This window comes from Sebastes fasciatus, chromosome 3 (genome assembly GCF_043250625.1).
Source record: "Sebastes fasciatus isolate fSebFas1 chromosome 3, fSebFas1.pri, whole genome shotgun sequence".
Classification (NCBI taxonomy): domain Eukaryota; kingdom Metazoa; phylum Chordata; class Actinopteri; order Perciformes; family Sebastidae; genus Sebastes; species Sebastes fasciatus.
This window is the reverse complement of record NC_133797.1, coordinates 41997502-42016709: the sequence shown is the minus strand read 5'-3', so window position 1 is coordinate 42016709 and position 19208 is coordinate 41997502. Positions and strand designations below refer to the sequence as shown.

Here is a 19208-nt window from a genome sequence, read left to right as displayed (position 1 = left end):
AATTGATAGTTTAGTATATTTAATGAGACTATATTAACGTTTTAGTTATTGGTCCCTGATTCCAGGGTGGTGCCCCGTTTATTATTAATGTTTATTGATAATTCTTAATAATATTAATAATTCTATTATTATTTATTAATTAATTTGCTAATAACCAAACCTGTTACTGCCAAATCCCTACACCGTGTTGTAAACACGAGCTCACCAGTTTCACTTGAAGGCAACATCTGTTCCAGATAAGAGGCCAGAATCTTTCCGTTGCCTTTAAAAGGTCTTTGTCCACACTGTTAATTACAGTTGTTGCATTAGAACAACTGTCTTTGTCACAACAAAAAGCTCCTATCTATGTTTCAGTTGAGGTCTCATTTAATAACAGCATCTGTCTGTTCTAGTTCATGTCTGCAGACACCATCTCTTAATGGAATAGTTTCACTGCTCAACATCCATCCAATGAGTTTCACTTTGGTTCCATCACAGTGTGACGCCTTTTTTCCAAACTTATTTGTTTTGCAATGAAATCTTTATTGTAGGCTCAAGTTACAGAAGATCTACTGACGAATAAAATGACCAAGCAAACACAAATCTATAGATTATCAAGGGCAGTTCTGATATCCATCTATACCCTTTTTGCTATTTGTAAAATGGTCTTTTGTTGCAGCTGTGAAGCCTGCGGTGATTAGCAGTAAGAGACAGAGAGGTGGATTTAGATCTTAGCTCAACACAGTCAGGTCTGACAGAGAATCAGTAATCAATAATAGGGCCGTCAATCCATTAAAATATTTAATAGCAAATTACTCACACATTTTTTATCTGTTCTAAATGAACCTTAAAGGGAGATTAGTCAAGTATTTAATACTCTTATCAACATGGAAGTGGACAAATATTCTGCTTTATGCAAATGTATGTATATATTTATTATTGTAAATCAATGAACAACACAAATCAATTACAGATATTGATCCAGAAAGGCTCACAGGTACTGCATTTAGCATAAAACAATATACTCCAATCATAACATGGCAAACTGCAGCCATACAGGCAACAACAGCTGGCAGTGTGTCACTGTGCTGACTTGACTATGACTTGCCCCAAACTGCATGTGATCATCATAAAGTGGGCATGTCTGTTAAGAGGAGACTCGTGGGTACCCATAGAACCAATTTACATTTACACCTCTGGAGGTCAGACGTCAAGGGACCCCTTTGAGAATGGACATGATAGTTTTTCCTCGCCAAAATGTAGCATAAGTTTGGAGCAGTATTTAACCTCCTTCACTACTACAGTTACTGTAGTAGTGAAGGAGGTTGTGCACTACTACAGCTAGTATGACATGGTTGGTACCGATGGATTCATCGGGTTTTATAGTTTCATATGATACCATTATCTTCACTCTAGCTTTAAAACTGAGCCCTCTACAACCTAAAAATCACAAGTTGCGTTAAAGAAATTAGTGGCGCTAAAACAAATTTGCATTAGCACGCTATTATCACGTTAACTTAGACAGCCCTAATTGAAACTAAATTAATCATTTCCCATAATTAGCATTAGCAAGGCATTCCCAAAACAAAGAAATGTCAGGAGCTCTCTATTGCAGGTCTTTATCGACAACAACACATCAGTAGTTATCACAAGTAAATGATTATAAAATCTTGAGACCAAACCACAAGAGCTTGAAAATGAATTCACTTTTCCCCCAAACTTCAGTGAATCACCTTCAGAGTGAAAGTCCACACAGGCTTCCACGACGGAATTTATCATTTAAAGACAACAATAAGTGATGTGAGTCTCTGAAACAGACAGATATTATAGAGATTCATCATCACACTCCAGCTTCTTGCTTTTGCTTCATCCTAAGTTCTGAAAACCCACGGATCGTCCTTACGGAGAGCAGCGATCAGAACTGAGCTGGCTTCAGTTCCCTTTAGTCGTACTGTGTCGATCAGATCTCGTGCTTTATCTCTCTTGGTTTTTGTTCTGATTGATTGCATTTCATCATCGCTTATAACGCGACGTTGAAAGAGTTCATCCAGAAGCTTGTTCAGATTAGGATCAGACATTCCGTTTACAAACTTTGTTCGAACCAACCGCAGCCTCTCCTCTGGTGAGACGTTGTCCTCTGGTGTGACGCTGTCCTCTGGTGGGACGCGGTCCTCTGGTGGGACGTTCCTCTGAGGGATTTCCATTGTTAGATCTGGGAGATAACCAGGGAAAAAAAACAACAATGACTTTTAAAGAGAAATTCAACTGAAGTGAAACGTCATGTTTCTGTAGAGCAACATGTCTGCTCTGTCAATCAGTTGTTCTGTGTTCAGAATCAGAAACCAAAAGGGAGACATTCATATTTTATATTTTTTGGTTTCATGATTCTTCTTTGTGGTGAGTGCATGTTCTCCCCGTGTCGCCTTTGTTTTGGCCGACAAGTCGCACACGAACACACCGCAAAGACGACAGCCGGCGGTCAGGTGGCTCATACGTTCTGCTCCTGTGAGAGAAAAATAACTCTCCACACCAGCAGGCGGCGGTAGTCTGTATCCATCATTCAGAAAGGGAAACAGGAAGAGCGAGGACGGAGGATATACAAGCCGTCGTTATGATACGTACATGAAACAAACCATTTTCACACCGCTCTCACTCACCACTTAGCTTCATTCCAGATGTTCATGTTGCTGTGAGAATATGGTACTGTCAGGTATCCACATGTTGACGTTGGTAGAGTAGTGTAATGTAATGCGTTCGTAGCGAATGAGAAATAATCGTGATCTCAAAATTTATCAAAATAATAAAAGGTAATCTTTACCTGCTTGAAGCAGATCATATCTCCAGACGTCTTCTGTCCTCTCTGGATTCCGGACCATCAGAGTCACTTCCTCTGGGATTGTAGTCAGGATAACTTCAAATGTGGGATGGTAATTTGGTCCATAATCTGAGTCAAATGGTGCACGCTGAAAACCAGAAGCATCGCGTCATTTTAATCTTGTTAAAAATGTTTATCTGGTACTTTCTTATTGTGAATGTATTTTCAACATGCGGACAAAATTATATTCATGATAATTCTGCAACTTGACTCACATCAGGTTGTATTCTGAAGCCCTCAGGTTCACAGTGGACACTGTAACTTTGACCGAAGTTGAGAAGACACTTGGCAGGGTTCGGGATGTACGTAGCACCTCTTTGTTGTGCCTCAACCTTCAGAAACAGAACATTTTTAATATGCCGTTAATGCTCATATTGTTGATTGTATTTATAGAGTACACTTAAAAACAACCAATGTTGACCAAAGTGCCTCACAGAGCGATGAGAATTAGAATCAAATAAAACACAGAAATAATTAAGAGGATGCAAGTAAATTAATAAAAGTGTAGAATAAATAATTCTGGATTAAAATTCCCAAAACATGACAGCATTGCACAGAAGTCAAATAAATAAAACTAAAGACATAAATAAAAACAGAGTGTGACCAGTCTTCAAGGTGACTACTGACAGACTAAAGGAAAGAGACGGGTCTTAAGACAGGTTTGAAGTTATCACTGGAGGAGGGAGATGTAATGGTGAGGGGGAAACTGTTCCTCCATTCAGGACCAACAACCAAAAGAGCCCAATCAGCCCGGGATTCTAACTGGGAGCGTGGCTGATGATGAGCACATATGACAGATGGCTTTACCTCGCTTACAAGGACGTTTTTGTTCAGCAGCAAGACATGGAGTACTTGATGTGTTGCGTTGGGAGGTCGGAGGAACAGCAGAACTTGTCCATTTATCGGCCATATGATGTTCCGAATCCTAAGAATCGTATCCCAGATCAGGCCAAAGGCAGAGAGGTGAGAGATCTTCACAACCACATGAGTGTCTGTAATCTCCAGCGGCTCCAAGATGCTCATTCCATCATCAGAGATGTGAGCGACAGACAACAGGCCATCACAGAGCAATGCTGTGAAAGCAAACAGCTGTTAAACTTTTGTTTTAATGCTAACAGGTTCATCTACCCAATTCATTTCTTACCACTTGCCACAATCTATTGCCTCTAACTCTGGAGCATCCCGAGGATGTGTCACTTCACCTCTATTCTTTACTTAGTTACCTCTTTCCAAGGCCAAGGGCCTTTGTTGTGCATAAAATCCATTACAACTGTATATATATATTCACACGTCACCTAATGCAGCTAATTCCAACAAAGTACACATTAAAAAACATTTTTGCAATTTTACTATTAATGTTGAACAATGTCTTTACCTTCCTTTGTGTCACAGTGTTGGAGGTGGAGCTGACGGAGAGCAGCATCCTCAGAACACTTGATGTTGAACAGCGGCCCTGCAGCCATTTTGCCAGCTGATTGGAGGAAGCTCTCATCCCATTGGACGGTCCTGTACTGTAGCTCCGCCTCCTGAGCCATGACAAACACCAGTCCAGTCAAAGCACACTGGAACACACCTGGACCAGGACACCTGAAGCTGCAGGACAAAGAGGGCCAAACTGATATAACAAGCATTTATTGGCCTGTTAGTCTCTCTCTTTTAGTCGAGGCCTCAGCAAGGAAACGAGGTTGGTTGGGATATGACATGCTTTCTTTAAAGTTGGTGGGACATATCACCACCATCCACATCTTTATCTGTGCTTATAAACTGGAGCCAAACAGCTCCATGTTGAAATCTAATTTCTGATGTTGAGGTTGAACCACGGCCTGCTCCCGGGCAGGATGCTAGCGCAGAGTTAGTTAGTTTGCTGCCACCTCAACCCAAACCTGTTGAAGGTTGCCCACTGCCCCTAATACTAGGATGGGGTAAAGGCAGAAGGTAACGTCACTGTATGACAATAACAGTTACACATTTACACATGAAAAGGCAAAGCCTGTGTTAAAAAGAACGTCATCACTTATGTCTGCATACTTTTTAAATTAAATGTAATGCTTTTGAAGACCTTGACAGATAAGACTTAACACCCTTCAGGGCTAGGTGATATGTTAAAATCAATATCACCACATTAACATGGCTAAAGTGAGCATGGCTCACATACCCCCCCGCTCACCTCTTGACCCCTACTGAAGTAGGGCTGAAGGTTTTGCCCTTTTGGAAAAAATTCAAAAATGTTGGGCACCCTGGACTTCTAACCCCCAAAAGGCACAACTAGACCACACTGTCAACCACCACACCAAGTTTGAAGTTCATAAGTTAAATAGTTTCAGAGTTCTGCTCCGGAAACAAAAGTGTAACGGACGGAAGGACGGACAGAAGGACGGACGGAAGGACGGACGGACACGCGAAGCGCTATATAACCCCGACTACGTTGTCGCGGGGGTATAATAAAAACAATATTACAATATTGGTATGTATGTCCATATATCAAGCATATGCAAATTCACATATAAACTAGTCAAAATAATCTTGAATGCAAACTGAGCCTCAACACAAATTATTACTATATATTAGGGCTGTCAATCGATTCAGATATTTAATTGCGATTAATCGCATGATTGTCAATGATTAATCGCAAATTAATCGCACATTTTGTATCTGTTCAAAATGAACCTTAAAGGGAGATTCGTCAAGTATTTAATACTCTTATCAACATGGGAGTGGACAAATATGCTGCTTTATGTAAATGTATTTTCATTCACATATCTGGAGGTCAGAGGTCAAGGGACCACTTTGAAAATGGACATGACAATTTTTCCTTGCCGAAATGTAGCGTAAGTTTGGAGTGTTATTTAACCTCCTTCATGACCTGGTTGGTACCGATGGATTCATCAGGTTTTATAGTTTCATACAATACCAGTATCTTCACTCTAGCTTTAAAACTGAGCCCACTACAACCTCCGAAAGATCGATTGTATTAATGCGTTAAAGAAATTAGTAGCGTTGAAACGGTTTTGCGTTAACTTTGACAGCCCTACTACATATTATTCTTTCTGTGGGGATTTTTAGTTCTCTATATCTATAGAATATAATATGCCTTTGGGTTGAAAATATTCAGATATACCAACTTGCTGTTCAATGTGCCTTACATTAGATTATGCTCTATATACAGCAAGGCCTCGTCTATTACAGGGTTCCTACACATTTTACATTTCAAAGACTTCCAGACTTCTCCGTAGATTTTTCAGATCATATTTGACTTTGTGACTCGGGGTTCAGAGGACACTGTGACAAGACTACAGTGCTTCAGTGAAAGCTGAAAGAAGGCTGAAACAGTCACACACACCACAACATTGCTAAGTGGTATAATGAAGTGTATTTTATTTATCTATTATATTCTGAGAGCTATTTATACATCACTGCCCCATCTAGATGAATATATCTGACTTTAGAGTATTCCGTTAAATTAATAAGTCTTCGTAGTACAGGCCTCTGCTGATTGCATTCACGCTTCAAAAATCATAAAGTGGTGTTCATTCTGGAGATTATCTTGCTGAACAAAACGTGTCAGTATCATAAACGTGTGTTTGCCACACAGCTGATTTTCTGCAATAATACAAAACCCAACGGAACAATCCCATTGGCTGTTAGTGGAGGGAACCAGAGTGATGCTAACTTCCTGTTGGCCTACAGAAATACGTCATCCCTGCAGCGCTCTATTGGTGTTGTTCATTCCTTATTAAACTCTCATCATTTGGAACCCTCAACTTTGTGAAGGATTCAGTGGGAGGAAGACTTGGGGACACGGTTTCCTGATAGCGTTTAGAAGAAGGCTTCAGATAGGGTACATTCCTCTTTAATCTCCTGACGACATACAATTATCCAGGTCAAAGGTTTTACATCGTCTCCACTGGTCTAAAGTAAAGCTAGCTAAGTCCATGTCTGGTGTGGATCCTGTGTGTGACCGATGCAGGCTAGCACCAGCCACCCTGTCACACTGAGTTGGTTTTGTCCAAAACTAAATATAGTTTCTGGCAATCAATATTACACACTCTGGGTCCAGAGTTTATACGATTACCTGTATGAAGATCCAGCTGTCTGCTCAGGTGAGAAGGATGTTGGAGCCTGGAATCAAAAAAGGAACAGAATTAGTTATTTTAATAGAAATACCAACTTGTCTTAGTGTTTAATAAAGTGATGAAATACTAGAGCCACACTGTCAATACTCAACTCAAGCACCCTGTATGAGTCAGAGAGGAAATGACTTCAATGGAGTGACAGTGTGAGGTGTGTTAGAGAAGACTACACAGAAGGACAACTACACCAAGAACATGGGTCTCAATAATCACCATGTATTTAGCTCCTCATTTACTAACACACCAGATCCAGTACCAGTACCAGTACCAGTACCAGTACCAGTCCCAGATCCAGTACCAGTACCAGAAGCAGTACCAGTACCAGTACCAGTACCAGTACCAGTACCAGTACCAGTACCAGTACCAGTACCATCACCAGTACCAGTACCAGCACCAGTACCAGCACTAGCACCAGCACCAGTACCAGTACCAACTCCAGCACCAACTCTAGCACCAGTACCATCACCAGTACCAGTACCAGTACCAGCACCAGTACCACCACCAGTACCAGCACCAGTACCAGCACTAGCACCAGCACCAGTACCAGTACCAACTCCAGCACCAACTCTAGCACCAGCACCAGCACCAGCACCAGCACCAGCACCAGTACCAACTCCAGCACCAACTCTAGCACCAGTACCACCACCAGTACCAGCACCAGTACCAGTACCAGCACCAGCACCAGTACCAGTACCAGCGCCAGCACCAGTACCAGTACCAGTACCAGTACCACTACCAGTACCAGCACCAGTACCAACTCCAGCACCAACTCTAGCACCAGTACCACCACCAGTACCAGCTCCAGTACCAGTACCAGCACCAGCACCAGCTCCTGGACTGATGGTGGTACTGCCAGCGACAAGAGCTCAGAGGCTAAATGACTAACTAACTGATAGTTCAGTGATCTTCACTTCACACTATTAACTTCTGCAGGTGAATGCAGTCTAAGTCATTAAATGAATGTCTGCCTGCAGGTGTAATACACTACAGTTCTTCAGCGGTAGATCCTTGATAAATGTCCAAGTAAAGTCATCCATGGTTTAAACTGGAGGATTTCACACCGTACAACTGCTCCTTTCTCACCTTTTTGTCGTCCTCAGGTAGCTTTATTCCCTCATTCAGTTTGACATCTGAGTCACCTGAAAGTGAAAGAGAATATTGATGAATATTGTTCAAATAGACGTGATCTTAACATCTGGAACAAAGATGGAACTGAGTAACAGTTTTGTTGTACAATGAGGACATTCTCATTTTAAGATCAGATGTGAATGTACAATAGTTTGATGAATGGGGGAAGTTGTTTCAATACTCACATTCTTTGTGTCCGGCAGCTCTGTAGACCTCCATGTTGATCCTGTAGAGATCAACACAGACCCACAAGTTATAGAACAAGTTTAAAATAATTGTCCGTTCTTTGAATTAGCATCAATCTATCAGAATTAAATGCTTATCATCATATCTGCACCATGAAGACTACAACTGACTGCTGATAATCATGTTCTGTGCCTACATTAAAGGAAAGAACTAGTCATTAGTCTCGATCCAACACACATCAAAAGAAAACACAACGAACTACACTTTTCACTCGACTGTAAATTCACACGTCTGTAAAAACATTGCTGACTGACAACTGACGGAGGGTCACCGGTTCCTGTCGGGGGGCCCCGGACCCCCAAACTGCTCCCCGGGTGCTGTATAGTAGCTGCCCACTGCCCCTAATACTAGGATGGGTAGATGCAGAAGGTAACTTCACTGGGTGCTGTGCTGTGTTCAATGTACTGTGTGACAATAACAATTACACATTTACACATGAAAAAGAGGAGAAACTGCACTCAGTGGGAGAAATCCCTGATTTCTTGTGCCAGGTGAAGCTTCCTCTGCAGAGTGACAGTTCTCACCCAACAGAGCAGGAACCCAAGACTCGGTTCCCAGTAGAGATACCTTGAATCCCAGTAGAAGTACCTCTGGTAATTTGGCTGTGAGGGTTCTCATCCTTGTTGCTGCACTAGCAACTCTTAAGCTTTGTTTATACTGACGTGAGACGCCGTGGCGAGGGCCTGCGTAGATGGCGAGCACGCTACAAGCATACACAGAGGCGTTCATGCTCAGAGCGTTGTTCACTGCAGTATGCTCCGAAACACCAGGAGGCGTACAAACAAGATATCAAGTGGATCAGCAAGAAGTCAACAAGTGGTACCGGAGAGGAGAGGAGGTTGCCTGGCAACAGTAGTAAACACCGAAGTACGTACCGCCAAACATTACATCTGTGTACTGTAATTATTACTGTGACCTCCTGACCTCCAAGTCTAAACTACTTCCTGTCTCTCTGTGCTTCCCCTCGGGTCGCCGCTCTTTACATCAGACCTTTTTATCTTTAACAAAACAATCTCTCAGATTCTTTCACAGCCTGCAGCAGAAAACCTCTTTTTACCCAGAGTGAGGAATATTTCATTATTATAATATTTAATGACATGTGACTGTCCCCGTGGTCATGTGACTGTCCCCGTGGTCATGTGACTGTCTCCGTGGTCATGTGACTGTCCCTATGGTCATGTGACTATCCCCGTGGTCATGTGACTGTCTCTGTGGTCATGTGACCGTCCCTGTTGTCATGTGACTGTCCCTGTGGTCATGTCACTGTCCCCGTGGTCATGTGACTGTCTCTGTGGTCATGTCACTGTCCCTGTTGTCATGTGACTGTCCCTGTGGTCATGTCACTGTCCCTGTTGTCATGTGACTGTCCCCGTGGTCATGTGACTGTCCCCGTGGTCATGCCACTGTCCCTGTTGTCATGTGAATGTCCCCGTGGTCATGTGACTGTCCCCGTGGTCGTGTGACTGTCCCCGTGGTCATGTGACTGTCCCTGTGGTCTCTCAATGAACAGTAGTAGAGATGTCTGTACAGGTGAAGCTGCTCGGCCAGTCTTCCCTCAAAGGCGTCCATGTTGAAATGAAAGACAGCGCACGCAGTCAGCGCGTAGTAACAGAAATTCAGAGGTGCGCGACCAAGCGCCGCGACAACTCCAGGAGCCTTCGCGCACCACGCGGAATCCGTGATGACATAATTTTCTGCCGCGCGCACCTCACGCCGGCTTCACTACGGCGAGCGTAAACCAGGCTTTACTGGTTGGTTGTCCACACAGTGGAGCTGCAGGGATACCCCACGGGAGTAACACACTGACTGCTGAGTGTTTAGTGCAATACTGCTGGAACCAGCATGGACCGACTCAGACCCTCTACTGACCTCAGAGTCTCCAGTCTACAGTGTGGACTCTCCACAAGATCAGACAGCAGCTTCACTCCTGAATCCTTCAGGTTGTTTCCACTCAGATCCAGCTCTCTCAGATGGGAGGGGTTGGACTTCAGAGCTGAGGCCAGAGAAGCACAGCTGATCTCTGACAAACTGCAGAGCCTCAATCTGAATAAAGAATAAATGATGAAGATAAAAATCACTTTATAATCCAATCAGATGTGTTCAGGTTTTAAATGTGTAGCTCAACATTACTATGTCCTAATCAATGAGCTTTTCCCTAAAATGAGTAGAGTGACTTTGTCATTGTGTTATTGTGGATCATCTTAATGTCAGCCTTCTACAGACATCATCCAGATGTCACCACAACATTCATACACCTGTTCATGCCAACACACATCAATAACATGCTGCTGATCTCTGTGTTCATCTATGTGTGTGTGCTGAAGGATCAATATCAATGATCAGACATTATTTGTGAAACACGTTGAAACAATCAGAAACCAGAGAAATATTTCTACTTCATGAAGTAAACTTGATCAATGTAAAACAGACATGAGTTCAGAGGATCTTCTGTATCCAGATGTGACCATTTACCAACAATGATAAACATTCATTTACTTTAACAACTAACAGTGGACATTTTCTACACTTTCTTTAAGAAACACAAGTCTTTTGTGACTGCAGACTGAATTTAGTTCAAGAAACATGAAAATATGAAGAAAAGGACATTAACAACTTTATGGATATAAGTTATGTTTGTACATAAATCAGGTTCAATTGTTATTTAAACATATAAGATGTATTATAGTAACAGAGAGTCAGTGAACTGACCTCAGAGTCTCCAGTCTACAGTGTGGACTCTCCAGAAAACCACACAGGAGCTTCACTCCTGAATCCTGCAGGTAGTTGTTACTCAGATCCAGCTCTCTCAGATGGGAGGGGTTGGACTTCAAAGCTGAGACCAGAGAAGCACAGCTGATCTCTGACAAACTGCAGCTCTCCAATCTGAATGAAGAATAAATGATGTAAGTTTAAAAGACAACGTTACAGCTTGAAATCATTCAATGTTTAATAATGTGTTCAGAGCTGAAGAAGGTTTAGAACGTAGAAGTTTAGAAAATATAAACTCCAAACACCTGAAGCCAACAGGATGCAGGTTAAAAACTGTAAAATACAAACAGTGAAACAGAGCTCTCATTGTTAGAAAGGCCTGGACTGTAATAGGACTATGATAATGCAAAGTTCATAATTTGTTTTGTATGAATGTTCCTACTGTTTATTAGGTGTATAATAATTTTATGACTTAATTGATCTGGGTATCATCGGATAATCCGTAATTCGTTTGGAATTCAAAAACGAAAAAAAATCTTTTTTGTTTTTCGTTTTAAACTAAAATCGCGAAAACGGCCGTTTTCTCGTTTTTAGTTTCTGAATCAAAAAAAAAAACGGAACCAACCAGGGCCGTTTTCGTTTTTTACGAATTCCTTTTATCATTATTCATTTTTGACTGAAGAACAGGAGTCACGTGGGTTTCTTGTTTTTTCATTTTAAACCAAAAACGAAAAATGGAATCACGTGGGTCTGGGTATCATCGGATAATCCGTAATTCCTTTTGAATATCAATAACATGCTGCTGATCTCAGTCAAGTCTGGAATTAGAGGATCAATATCAAATCAGACTTGTTGGACTTCATTACTTCATTTATTACATGGCCTTCTTCTCACTGTATCTGGGAGCTTAGTAGGTTTATGTCATTTACAGGAAAGGTCCACATTTGTTCAAGTGTGTCTGTAAACAACAGCCACATGTCATATGTACATTAAAAGAGTTATTGGTGGCAGTAATCATTCTTCCTGTGAAGTGGTCCCTTCATAACACAACTACACTGTAAGAAATGACTTCAGAAGTTCAACTGAAATTAATATGAAGATTCAGCAGTCTGAGTCCGACAAATCAAGTAGGTGTTTACTAGGACGATTCAACTATCTCCTGATTCAATACTATCATGATTCGATATGTATTGTGACAGTATTGTGATTTTTGTTAACTTTTTTAACACTACAACATTACATTTTTTTATCCAGCAACCCAAAAAAATCAAAGAATAAAGACATTTCCCTCACAGATTAGTGGTATTTTCTTTTTAATTTATAAGGGACATGTAATGTTTTATACTTCTGGTGAATATAATCCAATCAATCTGATCTCCATAGATGTATTTAGTATCTACAGTTCCCTTTGTTAACACCTTATTTTGAAAAGCGGATGTAGTCCCACGTGTCTACTTCCTCTAACTTCTCCAAGGTGGTCTCTAGCTCTCCCATCAGCTCCGTTCTCTTTATCCATCCATGGTCAGCTCCATTGGGGCCGTTTCAATGCAGAGAACATAAATGTCAGTATCTGGGGGCTCTACAGTCGTAGCGTCGGCCCATTTGACCACGGAGACGAGAGCGACGGCCGGCTCCACCGCCACGTTACCGCCATACCATAACGTTTCCTGTCCGTGACAGAGTTAGCATGCAGCTTTAGCTCTTCTCTGTCTAGCTCTGCTTTTCCTATCAATGTGTGAAACCCAAAGTGTTTCCATCCTTTACTGGATGTGTAGTGTTTACCACGCTGGATTTAACATGGGAGGGTGCAGGTCGTATCCACGATGACCCGTTTTAGACTCTCTGAGGTTTGTTTTGGTTGGAATGGATATGACGTCACGTTACTCAGACTACAACAATTAATGCGGTAACTTCCTTCTACCTCCATATAGACTCAAATGAAGCAAATATATTGATTCTGGCATTACAACATATATTTAGAAATCGTAAAAAAAAAAAAAAAAAACGCGATACATAGGTGAATCGATTTATTTGCCGCTCCTAGTGTCTACCAAAGTTACAGACTGTTTAGTACCAACTTCCCTCTTTGAGTTACTAATCCTCCTGCAGTTCAACAAGGAAACTGTCAAACAAAACATACTGACTGGATACATACTAGGGCTGGGCAATATATCCATATTATATCGATATCGTGATATAAGACGAGATATCCTCTTAGATTGTTGATATTGCGATATGGCATAAGTGTTACATTACAGTAAAGTGATGTCATTTTCTGAACTTACCAGACTGTTCTATATTTGTCATTTACACTTTGTCATGAGATCCACATTACTGATGATTATTTATCAGAAATCTCATCGTGTAAATATTTTGTGAAAGCACCAATGGTCAACCCTACAATATTGTGTCAATATCGATATCGAAGTATTTGGTCAAAAATATTGTGATATTTGATTTTGTCCAAGTCACCCAGCCATAATACATCTAACTCAGACTGCTGAAGCCTCTGATTAGTTTAAGATGAACGTTGCAGGTCATTTTACACAGAACAAGACTGTGGATTTAGTCCTCATCTCGTAACACTCAGGTTAAACGGGGATGGCTTCACAGACAGAAGGAATGATGACAGACATCAATAACTCTTTGAATGTACATATGAACATGTGAGTATTGTATTGAGATAGATTGAAAAAAATATGAACCTGAAAAGATGTTTCTGATGCAGAATATTTATTTGGTTCTTGTTGTAATATAAATGTCTGCAGCTTAAAATAATTAGACAATGCTGACATGAAAACAGAGCACAGTTAGATCTGCTGTCAAAAAGAACGCAGGAATAACTTAGAACCATAGAAACCTCTGATTAGATGGTGTCGTTCATAATCATCACTTATATGCCTTTAAGTTGGTGCAATACGTGTTTGTTGAAGAGTGCTGCACCTTTAGACATGTTCAAATAGAGAGCTACGGTAATGAGTCCTAAAACCCAGAAATGAGTCAGTATTTTAGCACTTCCTGTTGCCTCGTCTGGAGGTCAATGGATTTTTTGAATGGGTTTTTAGTTAGAAACCTGAAATAAGGTCTGTGGTTAAAGGTCTAGAGTATAGGATCTGGCGGTGTCTAACGGTAAGGTGAGGAGATTGTTACCAGCTGAAGCCTCTCCTGTGTGCCAAGCGTGTTGGAGAGCTACGGTAGCCGACCTGAAAACGTGAAAGTCCCTCTCTAGAGCCATCTGGAGAAGAGCCAGTGCATAGAGAGTGTGTGTACAAACTACATGAGCTACAGTCAGTGAACTGACCTCAGAGTCTCCAGTCTACAGTTTGGACTCTCAAGTCCAGCAGACAGCAGCTTCACTCCTGAATCCTCCAGGTTGTAGTTTCTACTCAGGTCCAGCTCTCTGAGATGGGAGGGGTTGGACTTCAGAGCTGAGGCCACAACTTCACAGTGAGTATCTGAGAGTCCACAGTTAGAAAGTCTGTCATGACACAAAAATGACAAAATATGTTATTATGAAAGAGGACAGTTAATATTTACTTCATGCATTTGATGACTAAACAGTTTGATATATACTTCTTTGATTAACATTTGCTCCTCACATCAGTGGTTCAGCTAATCTTATCTCACTGGTTGACATGAAACAATAATTCTCATCACTCTCTCTCAAACCTGCAGACTTTTAATCTTTGTTTTTCTTTAATCTTGCAGATGAAGAGAGAGAACATGTAGTTACATTGAGGCTTCCATAATGTCCAGTCTGTCAGTGTGATCTGATCCCAGGTCTGTCTCCACAAAGTTAGCATGAGGCCCTCTTGATTAGAAAAGCATTTTTAGAACTCAGTGAATAAGTAATAATAACATAGTTGAGAAAGATAAAACCTCTCTTTGCTAGCTACCTGATGCTGTCAGGTTCACGTCCATAAATGGGAAAATTCAGTGACTGCTGCTAAACGGTAGAGAAATAAAATAGATCGTGTAATAATATTAGACCTGTTCATAATTAAACATTCATATAATTAGATACTTTGATGACTGCATGGTGTTTTGTCATTAACACTGTTTTCTGAGCATCAAACGTATTCAGCTCACAAACACAATTAATGAACCAATAAGGTTGCATTATTTTCAACATAATGTCATCAGAAAGATGTTATCAGTGTATCAGCATTAAAAACACAACATTGATCTTTGGTGTGTGTAAGATCTCTTAAAATGTCTGAATTCTACCATTCTGCTGTTATATATTCATAAGACCGCTGTTATTGGTGGAAGCTGTGTATTTCCTGTTACTACTCTTCTCTACAGCAACAAGAGAGAGAAACACCTGAGTTTCCTTCTGTGAGTAACAGAATAAAAGGAAAGACTTAAAAACACAATTATGGAACAGAACTTGAATTCATGAGCAATAGAATGCACAATTGCTCGATTCAACACACTTAGGGGTTTTACAACGACTATCTTTGTCTCGTATGACCAGTAGTTTACGGTGGCTAATGCTAGAGTTGGGTCGATTTTCGGTTTTACCCATCCGGTCCGGTCCGGTCTGGTGTACGAGCTTAAACCGGTTTGATTTTATGCTAACCGGCGGAACCGACATTTGTCATTGTGACACGTTCTGGCAAATTAAAAAGTATCCTACATCAACAACCTGTGACTACAGAGTCACAGTGCTAAATCCAGCCTGTATTGCATTAGTAATAAGCAATATGACAACGTGATTAACGTAATATTATGATATTATGTTAGTTTATAAACAAGAAGAGGTTTGTTTACTAGGAAGTTCATGTGTTTTTTGGGGTGACGAGACGACACATGGCAGAGCTGGTCTCATTCATTCATTATCTATAAAACTGCGGCAACATGGCAACATTTTGGATTTGAAGCCAACGAAAGAGATGAGCCCAAAAACACACGAGGTAAGGTGTAATGTGGTGCCGCTTCTTCTTCTTCTTTAGTGTTTATTGGCGGTTAGCAAACCAGCTTAGAGGTGCATTACTGCCACCAAGTGGACTGGAGTCGCTCCACTCTCATGGACCGCCCCGACTCCCCGCCGGATCAGCAAATGTTCTGTTGCTGCCGTTACACCGGTTAGACCCAGTACTCTACCAGACAGCTGATCTTTTGTTCTTTTCATTTGATTTACCAGGTTCACATGTCGTCTCCATCACCCAAAAACATTAATCAGAAAAAACTGTCAAATGTAACAATTATTATAAATAAATAGAATAAGTGTTCATTAACTTGACAGCTAGAAACACAACCTACTGAAACATTTTGAAGTCAACATTTGAAACAGCTCAAGAACATCTGTGACAAAATACAACTGACATATTTATGTAATAAACACGTGGAACACTTATAAGAATATTATATTTTAAGAATAATTTATAGTGTGTATATTTGAAGAACTAAACTACTAATCTACACTGATTTATAAAGTTAATCAAATCTGGTCTTACAGAGCTTTTCTGCAGTTCCTCACAGCTGGAATCAGTCTCCATCGTCCCTCCACTGTTGTCTTGTACTTGGTCAGGTCCAACTCATCCAGAACCTCCTCTGACATCTGCAGCATGTAGGCCAGAGCTGAGCAGTGGATCTCAGAGAGTTCCTTCTCTGATCTGTTCTCTGACTTCAGGAACTCTTGGATATCCTGATGTACCGAGTGGTCGTTCATCTCCGTCAGACAGTGGAAGATGTTGATGCTTCTTTCAGGAGAGGTATTATCTCTGTTCATCTTCTTCAGGTTTTTAATGGCTCTCTGGATGCTTCCTGAACTGTTCTTTGTCCGACCCAGCAGACTTCCTAAGAGCTTCTGGTTGGACTTCAGAGAGAGGCCATGAAGAAAGCGAACAAACAGGTCCAGGTGGCCACTTTTACTTTCAAGGGATTTCTCCATGGCTCTCTTCAGGAAGACATCCAGAGATGGGCCACGACTAGCACTGCTTCCAAAATACTTAGAGATGTTCTTGAGAAAAGACTTTGGGTTTGACTCTCTGTGCTTGAAGTCTTCTCCCAGGAAGTCCTTCAGTACCTCTGTGTTGCTGTTTGTGTAACAGTGGAACATGTAGACTGCAGCCAGAAACTCCTGAATGCTCAGGTGAACAAAGCAGTAGACTGTTTTCTGGAACATCACACACTCTCTTTTGAAGATCTCTGTACAAACTCCTGAGTACAACGAGGCCTCTGTGACATCCAAACCACACCGCTCCAGGTCTTCTTGGTAGAACATGATGTTTCCTTTCTCCAGCTGTTCAAACGCCAGCCTCCCCAGCTTCAGAAGAACTTTCCTGTCAGCCTCCGTCAGCTCCTGTGGACTCGTCTCATGTCCCTCACCGTACTTCTGCTTCTTCCTCTTTGTCTGAACCACCAGGAAGTGTGAGTACATGTCAGTCAGGGTCTTGGGAAGCTCTCCTCCCTGGTCTGTAGTCAACATGTGGTCCAGAACTGTAGCAGTGATCCAGCAGAAGACTGGGATTAGACACATGATGTGGAGGCTCCTGGATGTCTTGATGTGTGAGATGATTCTGCTGGACAGCTCTTCATCACTGACTCTCCTCCTGAAGTACTCCTCCTTCTGGGCATCAGTGAAGCCTCGTACTTCTGTTACCCTGTCAACACATGCAGGAGGGATCTGATTGGCCGCTGCAGGTCGGGAAGTTATCCAGACGAGAGCTGAGGGAAGCAGATTCCCCTGGATGAGGTTTGTCAACAGCACGTTGACTGATGACTTCTGGGTGACATCAGACACAACCTCGTTGTTCTTGAAATCCAGTGAAAGTCTGCTTTCATCCAGGCCGTCAAAGATGAACAGAACTTCACAGACAGCGAGCTTCTCTGCTGTGACCTTCTGTAATGTTGGATGGAAAACATGGAGCAGCATGAGAAGACTGTACTGCTCATCTCTGATCAAGTTCAGCTCCCTGAACGAAAGCAGAACCACCAGACTGACATCTTGGTTTTCCAAGCCCTCTGCCCAGTCCAGAGTGAACTTCATTACTGAGAAGGTTTTTCCAACACCAGCGACGCCGTTCGTCAGAACGACTCTGATGTGTCCCTGTTGGTCAGGTAAGGCTTTAAAGATGTCGTGGCACTTGATTGGAGCGTCACGGAGGGTCGTCTTCTTGGACGCTGTCTCAAGCTGCCTCACCTCATGTTGGGTATTAACCTCTTCACTCTGTCCCTCTGTGATGTAGAGCTCAGTGTAGATCCTGTTGAGGAGGGTTCCACTTCCTTTTTCATCAGTTCCTTCAGTCACACATTCACATCTCTTCCTCAGACTGATCTTATGTTCATCTACAACCTCCTGCAGACCTCTATCTGCTGAAAGAGAGAGACAAGTTTGAGACAAAACACAGAAACTTATTATTTTATTGCCAATATGAAAATAATCAATATAAGAACATATAAAGAAGTAAAGGTTATAAAGTCTTCATCCCTTCTTGAAGTCAAAACTAACGTCAACATGGTTTTTACATTAATTGTTAATAGTTATTATTTTTAAAGAGAAGCATCATAAATGCTCCTTTTCCTCTCAGCCTCTGACTGTGTGTTGGTGTAAATGTTTAGCACCTCTAACAAAGAACCGTGAATCTCGTTGACCAATACACTGCGTTTCCTTTAGCTGCTTCAAAATAAAAGTCCCCCGTTGGTGGAGGACTATTTTGTGAAGCAGAAGGAAATGTTGAGTTTTCAGCAGTAAATGAACAAACCTCTGATGTGACTACAGCTCAGCTCAGTTTGTCCTGCAGTAGAAGTGCATGTATTCATGATTTGGCACAACGCAGTACAGAAAACAGGAAAAGACAAAGTAAACAAATGAGCTGAAATCTGAAACTTAGCAGCTGAGTGCAGACAGTGTTTTGTTAGCAGAGGAACTGAAGTGACAGGACCCTGTTAAACATCTAAACTAACCAATGTTGATATTAGATATTATATCATAACACTTTTTAAGATGTTTAAAGATGCCGGTCTCGGCAGATGGCCGCCCGCCCTGCGCCCGGTTCTGCTCCAGGTTTCTTCCCAGTAATCGGGGAGTTTTTCCTGGCCACAGTGCGCTTGGTGGATCCTGTTGGGTCTCAAAACTATGGTGTACGGTCATAGACCTGCTCTACATATAAAGCGTCTTGAGATAACTTCTGTTG

The 19208-nt window shown here is 41.6% G+C and overlaps 1 protein-coding gene across 1 annotated transcript in view; it reads right to left on the bottom strand.

Annotated features, from left to right (window-relative positions):
- Positions 1-501: 501 nt before the first annotated feature.
- The window catches only part of LOC141762944 (uncharacterized), a 66384-nt gene continuing 47677 nt past the window's right edge, over positions 502-19208 (bottom strand). Inside the window, exons 25-36 of the mRNA XM_074627131.1 lie at positions 16527-18387; positions 14369-14545; positions 11068-11241; positions 10228-10401; positions 8298-8338; positions 8068-8123; positions 6927-6973; positions 4230-4447; positions 3662-3927; positions 3070-3186; positions 2798-2942; positions 502-2191 (exon numbers count right to left, since the gene is read on the bottom strand). Coding sequence (XP_074483232.1) covers positions 1851-2191; positions 2798-2942; positions 3070-3186; positions 3662-3927; positions 4230-4447; positions 6927-6973; positions 8068-8123; positions 8298-8338; positions 10228-10401; positions 11068-11241; positions 14369-14545; positions 16527-18387 — 3617 coding nt within the window. The 3' untranslated portion in view covers positions 502-1850. The remainder of the gene's footprint in view (positions 2192-2797; positions 2943-3069; positions 3187-3661; positions 3928-4229; positions 4448-6926; positions 6974-8067; positions 8124-8297; positions 8339-10227; positions 10402-11067; positions 11242-14368; positions 14546-16526; positions 18388-19208) is intronic.